This window comes from Scyliorhinus torazame, chromosome 5, assembly GCF_047496885.1.
Source record: "Scyliorhinus torazame isolate Kashiwa2021f chromosome 5, sScyTor2.1, whole genome shotgun sequence".
NCBI lineage: Eukaryota > Metazoa > Chordata > Chondrichthyes > Carcharhiniformes > Scyliorhinidae > Scyliorhinus > Scyliorhinus torazame.
The window spans coordinates 128,834,295-128,847,937 of NC_092711.1; the positions used below are offsets into that span (position 1 = coordinate 128,834,295).

Below are 13,643 nucleotides of genomic sequence, written 5' to 3' on the forward strand. Positions count from 1 at the left end.
TGTTTGTAACGGGATTGTGGATGGCTGCTGATATACAAAACCTATCCATCAGTTGAAGTTAAATTTCTAGAATTAAACATAATTTCACAACACCAGCTCCCCAAATCACCCTCACCAATAAATGCAATAACTTGTTCTTGGGTGAAATAGCAGCCGTGGTATTTCCTGCCCCATCGGCCAGTTAGGCTGAGAATGTGGTGATGGTGTTGGATCTTCCTCTGCAATCTCAGTTTGATGCGGCCGTGTGGCTCATGGGGCAGCTTCAGGGGGTAGTTTAGATTCAGTGTGGACTGGACTCACACATTGAGAAATCCATGTTAGGACGGTAGGATTCCTTGCTGAAAGGACATTTGTGATCTTTAATGTTGTCAGCGTTTCTTTCCATGTCCAGATTATTAAACGGATTCCAAATGTTCAAACTCTTGGGATTTATGAATTTACTGGATTAATCCAGGCCTCTGGATTCCTAGTCCAGGAACACAATCAGAGCCCCTCCATGTCCCACTGTCAGGGAGAGTGTCCAATATGTCAACTCTTGTCAAATATACCAGGGAAACGATAGTTATTGAACTGTTCCCCCGCACTCCTCAAACCCCATTCAGTGACGGGTTAGTCGAGCTCAGGGTGGGCTCGGTGTACCCCAGACCAGACTTCACAACACGGCCTCGCTGAGTGAGGTTTGAGGGGGGAACAGCGAAGGAGAGAACAGGATGGAAAAGACAGGAAGAGGTTATTCGAGGCTGGACAACATTCTGGGCTCAGAAACAATTTGCTGCGTGTGGAGCTGACCCAGTCAGTGGAACATTTGGAGTGCGGTTTCCATCAATCATTGCTGATGTGCTGAGTTTAGTTTGGGGTGGGTCGTTGCTGCTTGTTGCTGATAAAGACTCGGTTTAAAAAGGTGTTTCCGCTGTTTTATCTCGAGTGTGACAGGGAACCGGTTCTGTGGGCAGCCCACTGACCTGTGCTGGGTGGGTGTTGGGGCCGGGGAGAGGGTGGGGGGGGGTGATCAGTGTAATGTTGCTAATCCTTTCTGGTTGTGAACCTCTGCACAATTCTGTAAACCTCTCACAGATGGATTGACGATTGGCTGTCAGGCAGAAGGCAGAGAGTTGGGATAAAAGGTTCTTTTTCGGAATGGCAACCGGTGACGAGTGGTGTCCCGCAGGGTTCAGTGTTGGGGGCACAGCTGTTCTCTTTATATATTAACGATCTAGATGACGGGACTGGGGGCATTCTGGCTAAGTTTGCCGATGATACAAAGATAGGTGGACGGGTAGGTAGTATGGAGGAGGTGGGGAGGCTGCAGAAAGATTTAGACAGTTTAGGAATGTGGTCCAAAAAATGGCTGATGAAATTCAACATGGGCAAGTGCGAGGTCTTGCACTTTGGAAAAAAGAATAGAGGCATGGACTATTTTCTAAACGGTGACAAAATTCATAATGCTGAAGTGCAAAGGGACTTGGGAGTCCTAGTCCAGGATTCTCTAAAGGTAAACTTGCAGGTTGAGTCCGTAATTAAGAAAGCAAATGTAATGTCATTTATCTCAAGAGGCTTGGAATATAAAAGCAGGGATGTACTGAAGCTTTATAAAGCATTAATTAGGCCCCATTTAGAATACTGTGAGCAATTTTGGGCCCCACACCTCAGGAAGGACGTACTGGCACTGGAGCGGGTCCAGCGGAGATTCACACGGATGATCCCAGGAATGGTAGGCCTAACATACGATGAACGTCTGAGGATCCTGGGATTATATTCATTGGAGTTTAGGAGGTTGAGGGGAGATCTAATAGAAACTTACAAGATAATGAATGACTTAGATAGGGTGGACGGAGGGAAGTTGTTTCCATTAGCAGGGGAGACTAGGACCCGGGGGCACAGCCTTAGAATAAAAGGGAGTCACTTTAGAACAGAGATGAGGAGAGGTTTCTTCAGCCAGAGAGTGGTGGGCCTGTGGAATTCATTGCCACAGAGGGCGGTGGAGGCCGGGACGTTGAGTGTCTTTAAGACAGAAGTTGATAAATTCTTGATTTCTCGAGGAATTGAGGGCTACGGAGAGAGAGCGGGTAAATGGAGTTGAAATCAGCCATGATTGAATGATGGAGTGGACTCGATGGGCCGAATGGCCTTACTTCCGCTCCTATGTCTTATGGTCTTATGCTGAACACTCAACTGTGGAACTGTAATGGGGAATGTTCCTCATCATAATTAACCCATATATAAATGATATATATGGAGAGATGTATAGATAAATTATAACATATATATATACATATTGACAAAACATATCTATACATACACATAGAGAGTGTGAGACAGAGATGTAGGTGGACAGATTTAGATGTCTGCCCATCCTGGTGGACATGAAAGAACAGGGCAGCTCCCCAGTGGCCTGGGCCAACATTCATCCCTCGGCCAACATGACTGAGATGATCTGGCCATTGTATCTGATTGCTGTTTTGGGGACTTTGCTGTCTGTGGGATATTCCTGTGCGAAGTTAATCTCCTGCCTTGGCCACATTACAACACTCACCACGAAGCTGGAAAGAGCCCTGGGAAGGGCTGGATTTGGAAGTGGATTCTGTCAATGCAGGTCAGCAGGAGCACAGGTGTCTATGCAGGTCAGCAGGAGCACAGGTGTCAATGCAGCTCAGCAGGAGCATAGGTGTCAATGCAGCTCAGCAGGAGCACAGGTGTCAATGCAGCTCAGTAGCAGCACAGGTGTCAATGCAGCTCAGCAGGAGCACAGGTGTCAATGCAGCTCAGCAGCACAGGTGTCAATGCAGCTCAGCAGGAGCACAGGTGTCAATGCAGGTCAGCAGGAGCACAGGTGTCAATGCAGGTCAGCAGGAGCACAGGTGTCAATGCAGGTCAGCAGGAGCACAGGTGTCAATGCAGCTCAGCAGGAGCACAGGTGTCACTGCAGCTCAGCAGGAGCACAGGTGTCAATGCAGGTCAGCAGGGGCACAGGTGTCAATGCAGCTCAGCAGGAGCACAGGTGTCAATGCAGGTCAGCAGGGGCACAGGTGTCAATGCAGCTCAGCAGGAGCACAGGTGTCACTGCAGCTCAGCAGGAGCACAGGTGTCAATGCAGGTCAGCAGGAGCACAGGTGTCAATGCGGGTCAGCAGGAGCACAGGTGTCAATGCAGCTCAGCAGGAGCACAGGTGTCAATGCAGGTCAGCAGGGGCACAGGTGTCAATGCAGTTCAGCAGGAGCACAGGTGTCAATGCAGCTCAGCAGGAGCACAGGTGTCAATGCAGGTCAGCAGGAGCACAGGTGTCACTGCAGCTCAGCAGGAGCACAGGTGTCAATGCAGGTCAGCAGGAGCACAGGTGTCAATGCAGGTTAGCAGGAGCACAGGGGTCAATGCAGCTCAGCAGGAGCACAGGTGTCAATGCAGGTCAGCAGGGGCACAGGTGTCAATGCAGCTCAGCAGGAGCACAGGTGTCAATGCAGGTCAGCAGGAGCACAGGAGTCAATGCGGGTCAGCAGGAGCACAGGTGTCAATGCAGCTCAGCAGGAGCACAGGTGCCAATTCGGTCAGCAGGAGCCCAGGTGTCAATGCAGGTCAGCAGGAGCACAGGTGTCAATTCAGCTCAGCAGGAGCACAGGTGCCAATGCGGTCAGCAGGAGCACAAGTGTCAATGCAGGTCAGCAGGAGCACAGGTGTCAATGCAGCTCAGCAGGAGCACAGGTGTCAATGCAGCTCAGCAGGAGCACAGGTGTCAATGCAGGTCAGCAGGAGCACAGGTGTCAATGCGGGTCAGCAGGAGCACAGGTGTCAATGCAGGTCAGGAGGAGCACAGGTGTCAATGCAGCTCAGCAGGAGCACAGGTGTCAATGCAGGTCGGCAGGAGCACAGGTGTCAATGCGGGTCAGCAGGAGCACAGGTGTCAATGCAGCTCAGCAGGAGCACAGGTGTCAATGCAGCTTAGCAGGAGCACAGGGGTCAATGCAGCTCAGCAGGAGCACAGGTGTCAATGCAGGTCAGCAGGAGCACAGGTGTCAATACAGCTCAGCAGGAGCACAGGTGTCAATGCAGCTCAGCAGGAGCACAGGTGTCAATGCAGGTCAGCAGCACAGGTGTCAATGCAGGTCAGCAGGAGCACAGGTGTCAATGCAGGTCAGCAGGAGCACAGGTGTCAATGCAGCTCAGCAGGAGCACAGGTGTCAATGCAGCTCAGCAGGAGCACAGGTGTCAATGCAGCTCAGCAGGAGCACAGGTGTCAATGCAGCTCAGCAGGAGCACAGGTGTCAATGCAGGTCAGCAGGAGTACAGGTGTCAATGCAGGTCAGTCGGAGCACAGGTGTCAATGCAGCTCAGCAGGAGCACAGGTGTCAATGCGGCTCAGCAGGAGCACAGGGGTCAATGCAGCTCAGCAGGAGCACAGGTGTCAATGCAGCTCAGCAGGAGCACAGGTGTCAATGCAGGTCAGCAGGAGCACAGGTGTCAATGCGGGTCAGCAGGAGCACAGGTGTCAATGCAGGTCAGCAGGAGCACAGGTGTCAATGCAGCTCAGCAGGAGCACAGGTGTCAATGCAGGTCAGCAGGAGCACAGGTGTCAATGCAGGTCAGCAGGGGCACAGGTGTAAATGCAGCTCAACAGGAGCACAGGTGTCAATGCAGGTCCACAGGAGCACAGGTGTCAATGCAGCTCAGCAGGAGCACAGGTGTCAATGCAGGTCCACAGGAGCACAGGTGTCAATGCAGGTCAGCAGGAGCACAGGTGTCAATGCAGGTCCACAGGAGCACAGGTGTCAATGCGGGTCAGCAGGAGCACAGGTGTCAATGCGGGTCAGCAGTAGCACAGGTGTCAATGCAGGTCAGCAGGAGCACAGGTGTCAATGCAGGTCAGCAGGGGCACAGGTGTCAATGCAGGTCAGCAGGAGCACAGGTGTCAATGCAGCTCAGCAGGAGCACAGGTGTCAATGCCGGTCAGCAGGAGCACAGGTGTCAATGCAGGTCAGCAGGAGCACAGGTGTCAATGCAGCTCAGCAGGAGCACAGGTGTCAATGCAGGTCAGTCGGAGCACAGGTGTCAATGCAGGTCAGCAGGAGCACAGGTGTCAATGCAGGTCAGCAGGAGCACAGGTGTCAATGCAGCTCAGCAGGAGCACAGGTGTCAATGCAGGTCAGCAGGAGCACAGGTGTCAATGCAGCTCAGCAGGAGCACAGGTGTCAATGCAGGTCAGCAGGAGCACAGGTGTCAATGCAGGTCAGCAGGAACACAGGTGTCAATGCGGGTCAGCAGCAGCACAGGTGTCAATGCAGGTCAGCAGGAGCACAGGTGTCAATGCAGCTCAGCAGGAGCACAGGTGTCAATGCAGCTCAGCAGGAGCACAGGTGTCAATGCGGGTCAGCAGGCGCACAGGTGTCAATGCAGCTCAGCAGGAGCACAGGTGTCAATGCAGCTCAGCAGGAGCACAGGTGTCAATGCAGGTCAGCAGGAGCACAGGTGTCAATGCGGGTCAGCAGGAGCACAGGTGTCAATGCAGCTCAGCAGGAGCACAGGTGTCAATGCAGCTCAGCAGGAGCACTGGTGTCAATGCGGGTCAGCAGGAGCACAGGTGTCAATGCAGCTCAGCAGGAGCACAGGTGTCAATGCAGGTCAGCAGGAGCACAGGTGTCAATGCAGCTCAGCAGGAGCACTGGTGTCAATGCGGGTCAGCAGGAGCACAGGTGTCAATGCAGCTCAGCAGAAGCACAGGTGTCAATGCAGGTCAGCAGGAGCACGGGTGTCAATGCAGGTCAGCAGGAGCACAGGTGTCAATGCAGGTCAGCAGGAGCACAGGTGTCAATGCGGGTCAGCAGGAGCACAGGTGTCAACGCAGGTCAGCAGGAGCACAGGTGTCAATGCAGCTCAGCAGGAGCACAGGTGAACTTTGGTAAAAACTGTAAGTTAGAATTCCAGAACCTTCCAGCACAGAAGGAGGCCATTCTGCCCTTCGAACCTGTGCTCGCTCTTTGACAGAGCAACCTTGCTTCATCCGTCGCTCCTGCTTTTTGTCTGTGGCCCTCAGTTCCTCCTCCGCGTGTCGCTGTCTAACTCCTTTTGAAACATTATTCATCGGGTCAGCTTCCACCATCTTATCGCAGAGACCATTCCAGATCCCAACAACTCTCGGAGTGAAAACAATTCTCCTCCTCGACCGTCTCGATCTTTTGTCGTTGATTTTAAATCCATTTATTGAGCCACTCACGAGAGGGAATAGTTTGTCTTTATCTATCTGTCTATTAAGTCACCCCTTAACCGTCTCTCTTCCAACAACAACAACCTGCGTTTATATAGCACCTTTAACACAATAAAACCTCCCACAGTGTTTCACAGGAACTTTCTCAAAAATTATTTAACATCAGGCCACAAGAGGGGATATTGGGACAAATGACCAAACGCTTGGTCAATGAGTTATGATTGAACAAATGTCTTAAAGGAGGGGAGAGAGGCGGAGAGGTTTAAGGAGCGAATTCCAGAGCTTCCACAGAGATCAGTCCAAACATTTCAGGCTTCTCCTCATAACTGAAGTCCCTCATCCCCGGAAACTTCCTGGTAAAATCCTCCTCTGGTTCCTTTCTGAGGTATTCACGTTTCCCTGAAGTGCGACGCTCAGAATTGGGCATCTGAGCCCAAGCAGGAGCTCAGGCTGCCCACCTGACTGAGGAACTTCTGTTTCCCAAACAAACCCTCTCTGGGTGTCTGTGTCCTGTCCCTGAAAACTCTGCATCAAAAGAGCTGCCTCTCTCAGACTGACCACTGAACATGACGGTGGGAGGGTCTTTCCCAACACCCAGACAAATGTCACGTTCATTGTCCAGACCTTGGGAAAGACAACTGGTGAGGAGTTATTAATCCACCTTCCATCAACTATCTCTCTTTGTTATTTATTCCCAGGAAGGGGACGAGGCTCACAAAGACAGAATTTATTGTCACTGGGCTGGTGGTGAGAAGGATCCTTCCCATCAAATCCTTCCGGCCTGTCCACAATCTCACTGCCTCAGCACACAACGTTCCACAACAATTTTATGAATAAAGTATATTTTTGTCTCATTATCTCTTTCTCAGGGAGATATCTGTACACTGACTGGTGTCTCTCAGTCCCCTCTCTCTCAGGGAGATATCTGTACACTGACTGGTGTCTCTCAGTCCCCTCTCTCAGGGAGATATCTGTGCACTGGCTGGTGTCTCTCAGTCCCCTCTCTCTCAGGGAGATATCTGTGCACTGGCTGGTGTCTCTCAGTCCCCTCTCTCTCAGGGAGATATCTGTACACTGACTGATGCCTCTCAGTCCCCCCTCTCTCAGGGAGATATCTGTACACTGACTGGTGTCTCTCAGTCCCCTCTCTCTCAGGGAGATATCTGTACACTGACTGGTGTCTCTCAGTCCCCTCTCTCTCAGGGAGATATCTGTACACTGACTGGTGTCTCTCAGTCCCCTCACTCTCAGGGAGATATCTGTACACTGCCTGGTGTCTCTCAGTCCCCTCTCTCTCAGTGAGATATCTGTACACTGACTGGTGTCTCTCAGTCCTCCATCTCCCAGGGAGATATCTGTACACTAACTGGTGTCTCTCAGTCCCCTCTCTCTCAGGGAGATATCTGTACACTGACTGGTGTCTCCCAGTCCCCTCTCTCTCAGGGAGATATCTGTACACTGACTGGTGTCTCTCAGTCCCCTCTCTCTCAGGGAGATATCTGTACACTGACTGGTGTCTCTCAGTCCCCTCTCTCAGGGAGATATCTGTACACTGACTGGTGTCTCTCAGTCCCCTCTCTCAGGGAGATATCTGTACACTGACTGGTGTCTCTCAGTCCCCTCTCTCTCAGGGAGACATCTGTACACTGACTGATGTCTCTCAGTCCCCCCTCTCTCAGGGAGATATCTGTACACTGACTGGTGTCTCTCAGTCCCCTCTCTTTCAGGGAGATATCTGTACACTGACTGGTGTCTCTCAGTCCCCTCGCTCTCAGGGAGATATCTGTACACTGACTGGTGTCTCTCAGTCCCCTCTCTCTTTCAGGGAGATATCTGTACACTGACTGGTGTCTCTCAGTCCCCTCTCTCTCAGGGATATATCTGTACACTGACTGGTGTCTCTCACTCCCCTCTCTCTCAGGGAGATATCTGTACACTGACTGGTGTCTCTCAGTCCTCCATCTCCCAGGGAGATATCTGTACACTAACTGGTGTCTCTCAGTCCCCTCTCTCTCAGGGAGATATCTGTACACTGACTGGTGTCTCTCAGTCCCCTCTCAGGGAGAGATCTGTACACTGACTGGTGTCTCCCAGTCCCCTCTCTCTCAGGGAGATATCTGTACACTGACTGGTGTCTCTCAGTCCCCTCTCTCTCAGGGAGATATCTGTACACTGACTGGTGTCTCTCAGTCCCCTCTCTCAGGGAGATATCTGTACACTGACTGGTGTCTCTCAGTCCCCTCTCTCAGGGAGATATCTGTACACTGACTGGTGTCTCTCAGTCCCCTCTCTCTCAGGGAGACATCTGTACACTGACTGATGTCTCTCAGTCCCCCCTCTCTCAGGGAGATATCTGTACACTGACTGGTGTCTCTCAGTCCCCTCTCTTTCAGGGAGATATCTGTACACTGACTGGTGTCTCTCAGTCCCCTCGCTCTCAGGGAGATATCTGTACACTGACTGGTGTCTCTCAGTCCCCTCTCTCTCAGGGAGATATCTGTACACTGACTGGTGTCTCTCACTCCCCTCTCTCTCAGGGAGATATCTGTCCACTAACTGGTATCTCTCAGTCCCCTCTCTCTCAGGGAGATATCTGTACACTGATTGGTGTCTCTCAGTCCCCTCTCTCTCAGGGAGATATCTGTACACTGACTGGTGTCTCTCAGTCCTCTCTCTCAGGGAGGTACCTGTACATTGACTGGCGTCTCTCAGTCCCCTCTCTCTCAGGGAGATATCTATACACTAACTGGTGTCTCTCAGTCCCCTCTCTCTCAGAGAGATATCTGTGCACTGACTGGAGTCTGTCAGTCCCCTCTCTCTCAGGGAGATATCTGTACACTGACTGGTGTCTCTCAGTCCCCTCTCTCTCAGGGAGATATCTGTACACTGACTGGTGTCTCTCAGTCCCCTCTCTCTCAGGGTGATATCTCTACACTGACTGGTGTCTCTCAGTCCCCTCTCTATCAGGGAGATATCTGTACACTGACTGGTGTCTCTCAGTCCTCTCTCTCTCAGGGAGATATCTGTACACTGACTGGAGTCTCTCAGTCCCCTCTCTCTCTCAGGGAGATATCTGTACACTGACTGGTGTCTCTCATCCTCCCCTCTCTCTCAGGGAGATATCTGTACACTGACTGGAGTGTCTCAGTCCCCTCTCTCTCAGGGAGATATCTGTACACTGACTGGTGTCTCTCAGTCCCCTCTCTCTCAGGGAGATATCTGTACACTGACTGGTGTCTCTCAGTCCCCTCTCTCCCAGGGAGATATCTGATTATTATTTTTGCTGATCTGCCTCCTGTTGTTTCAGTAAATAACTTGTCGCAGATTGAAATGTGTGCTGGGGGCGGGGACAGGAAGCTGTGCTGCTTTCAGTGGGTGGAGCTGCTATTTAGACTGTGGGACCCCCACTCACTCCACTTCCCTATTTAAACAGCACCCACTCCAGCTCCAAATCAAGCCGCTGTGAAGCAGCCGATCTCTGGAGTGTCTGAGTCTGTGTCTGAATCCTCAGGACGATGGGCATCGCTCCTTATCTCTGTGTGCTTCTGCTGTGTGTGACAGGTGAGAGTTCCGGGGCTTCACCCCCACACAGAGAGGCTGGTTATTCAGAGACTCTTTCACCCTCTGTTTATCCAACGGGTTATTGAAGTGAATTCTCTTTTTCTCTTTTATAACAGGTGTCTGGTCCGCTGTCGTGGTGAACCAACAGCCCGAGTCGGTTGTGAAAAAGCCAGGGGAGTCTGTCAAACTGTCCTGTACATTGAGTGGGTACGATATCAACAGCGCCTACATGCACTGGGTGAAACAGGTCCCTGGGAAAGGACTTGAATGGTTAACACGCATTGCTCCTGATGGGAACAAGCGCTATGCGACTGGAGTTCAAGGTCATTTTGACATTTCCAGGGAGAACAGCATTGTGTATTTACAAATCTCCAATCTGAGAGTGAACGACACGGCCATCTATTACTGTGAACACAGTGAGAGGAAGCAGGGCTGGACTGGTATAAAAACTCAGTGAGACAATCTGCAGCCAGTGGAATGAGTGAAAGGGGAGGAATGATCGCTCACCCTCAGTTATCAGCACAGCTTCATTCCCATCCTGACTGAGCTGGGATCTGCCGCCCCTGGGAATGGGAATGTGGTTATTGGCTGGCGATTCCTGAGCTGGTGATGTGATGGGAACCCTGCGGTCTGGCAGGAGCCTGGTCTGAAAGATATCGATGTTCAGCCAAACACCACAGCCCAAACCATGGGGAGTGTGAATGAGAGAAGAGGATTGCTCCCTTGTAGCAGCGTCAGTGTGGTTTCAATGTGAAGTGACTGGACTCAGTGACAGTGAAAGGGGAGGAGGTTAATGTACGGCAGTGTATCACAGTGTCTATACTGGAGACACAGTGAGAGAGATGGGGGATCCCTCCATTCAAAAACCTGCCACAGGAAAGTGATTGAAACTGGAGCCTTTGGGCGATATCACCACCTTTACCTCATGCCCCGTGGATATAAATCAGATCCTGATTGAATAATCTGGGTGTGAGAACAACTTTATGTGAAGATATTATTTGAAATGGGGAATAACAGAGAGGAACAGCTGCAGATTGAAGACATCACTGTCCAGACGGTCATTTGTTCTCGAATCCTCGTAACCCTGAAAAGGTGATGGTAACTGAGAGGCTGACTGACCCCTTCAGAGGGCAGGTAAGAGTCAACTGATTGGAGTCACCCCCAGACCAGACTGGAGTCACCCCAGACCAGACTGGAGTCACCCCAGACCAGACTGGAGTCACTAACAGACCAGACTGGAGTCACCCACAGACCAGACTGGAGTCACCCACAGACCAGACTGGAGTCACCCACAGACCAGACTGGAGTCACCCACAGACCAGACTGGAATCACCCCCAGACCAGACTGGAGTCACTGACAGACCAGACTGGAGTCACCCACAGACCAGACTGGAGTCACCTCCAGACCAGACTGGAGTCACCCACAATCCAGACTGGAGTCACCCCCAGACCAGACTGGAGTCACCCACAATCCAGACTGGAGTCACCCCCAGACCAGACTGGAGTCACCCACAATCCAGACTGGAGTCACCCCCAGACCAGACTGGAGTCACCCACAATCCAGATCGGAGTCCCTGACAGACCAGACTGGAGTCACCCACAGACCAGACTGGAGTCACCCACAGACCAGACTGGAGTCACCTCCAGACCAGACTGGAGTCACCCCCAGACCAGACTGGAGTCACCCCCAGACCAGACTGGAGTAACCCACAGACCAGACTGGAGTCACCCACAGACCAGACTGGCGTCACCCACAGACCAGACAGGAGTCACTGACAGACCAGACTGGAGTCACCCGCAGACCAGACTGGAGTCACCTACAGACCAGACTGGAGTAACCGAGAGACCAGACTGGAGTCACCCCCAGACCAGACTGGAGTCACCCACAGACCAGACTGGAGTCACCCACAGACCAGACTGGAGTCACTGACAGACCAGACTGGAGTCACCCACAGACCAGACTGGAGTCACCCACAGACCAGACTAGAGTCACCCACAGACCAGTCTGGAGTAACCTCCAGACCAGATGGAGTCAGCCACAGACCAGACTGGAGTCACTGACAGACCAGACTGGAGTCACCGACAGACCAGACTGGAGTAACCCACAGACCAGACTGGAGTCACCTCCAGACCAGACTGGAGTCACCTCCAGACCAGACTGGAGTCAGCCACAGACCAGACTGGAGTCACTCACAGACCAGACTGGAGTCATCCACAGACCAGACTGGAGTCACCCACAGACCAGACTGGAGTCATCCACAGACCAGACTGGAGTCACCCACTGACCAGACTGGAGTCACGGACAGACCAGACTGGAGTCACGGACAGACCAGACTGGAGTCACCTACAGACCCGACTGGAGTCGCCCACAGACCAGACTGGAGTCACCTACAGACCAGACTGGAGTCACTGACAGACCAGACTGGAGTCACCCACAGACCAGACTGGAGTCACCCACAGACCCGACTGGAGTCACATCCAGACCAGACTGGAGTCACCCACAGATGAGACTGGAGTCACCCACAGACGAGACTGGAGTCACCCACAGACCAGACTGGAGTCACCCACAGACCAGACTGGAGTCACCCACAGACCAGACTGGAGTCACCCCCAGACCAGACTGGAGTCACTGACAGACCAGACTGGAGTCACCCACAGACCAGACTGGATTCAGTGACAGACCAGACTGGAGTCAGTGGCAGACCAGACTGGAGTCACTGACAGACCAGACTGGAGTCACTGACAGACCAGACTGGAGTCACCCACAGACCAGACTGGAGTCAGTGGCAGACCAGACTGGAGTCACTGACAGACCAGACTGGAGTCACTGACAGACCAGACTGGAGTCACCGACAGACCAGACTAGAGTCACCCACAGACCAGACTGGGGTCACTGACAGACCAGACGGGAGTCACCCACAGACAAGACTGGAGTCACCGACAGACCAGACTGGAGTCACCCACAGACCAGACTGGAGTCACCCACAGACCAGACTGGAGTCACCGACAGACCAGACTGGAGTCACCCACAGACCAGACTGGAGTCACCCACAGACCAGACTGGAGTCACCCACAGACCAGACTGGAGTCACCGACAGACCAGACTGGAGTCAGTGGCAGACCAGACTGGAGTCACTGACAGACCAGACTGGAGTCAGTGACAGACCAGACTGGAGTCACTGACAGACCAGACTGGAGTCACCGACAGACCAGACTGGAGTCACCCCCAGACCAGACTGGAGTCACTGACAGACCAGACTGGAGTCAGTGGCAGACCAGACTGGAGTCACTGACAGACCAGACTGGAGTCACCGACAGACCAGACTGGAGTCACCCCCAGACCAGACTGGAGTCACTGACAGACCAGACTGGAGTCAGTGGCAGACCAGACTGGAGTCACTGACAGACCAGACTGGAGTCACCGACAGACCAGACTAGAGTCACCCACAGACCAGACTGGAGTCACTGACAGACCAGACGGGAGTCACCCACAGACAAGACTGGAGTCACCGACAGACCAGACTGGAGTCACCCACAGACCAGACTGGAGTCACCCACAGACCAGACTGGAGTCACCGACAGACCAGACTGGAGTCACCCACAGACCAGACTGGAGTCACCCACAGACCAGACTGGAGTCACCCACAGACCAGACTGGAGTCACCGACAGACCAGACTGGAGTCACCCACAGACCAGACTGGAGTCACCGACAGACCAGACTGGAGTCACCCGCAGACCAGACTGGAGTCACCGACAGACCAGGCTGGAGTCACCCACAGACCAGACTGGAGTCACCCTAGACCAGACTGGAGTCACCCACAGATCAGACTGGAGTCACCCACAGACCAGACTGGAGTCACCCTAGACCAGACTGGAGTCACCGACAGA

General features: G+C 52.8%; 1 protein-coding gene across 1 annotated transcript in view; it reads left to right on the forward strand.

Annotated features, from left to right (window-relative positions):
* The first annotated feature begins 9,622 nt into the window (after positions 1 to 9,622).
* The window catches only part of LOC140419722 (uncharacterized), a 77,212-nt gene continuing 73,191 nt past the window's right edge, over positions 9,623 to 13,643 (forward strand). Inside the window, exons 1-3 of the mRNA XM_072503658.1 lie at positions 9,623 to 9,754; positions 9,871 to 10,170; positions 12,418 to 12,427. Coding sequence (XP_072359759.1) covers positions 9,709 to 9,754; positions 9,871 to 10,170; positions 12,418 to 12,427 — 356 coding nt within the window. The 5' untranslated portion in view covers positions 9,623 to 9,708. The remainder of the gene's footprint in view (positions 9,755 to 9,870; positions 10,171 to 12,417; positions 12,428 to 13,643) is intronic.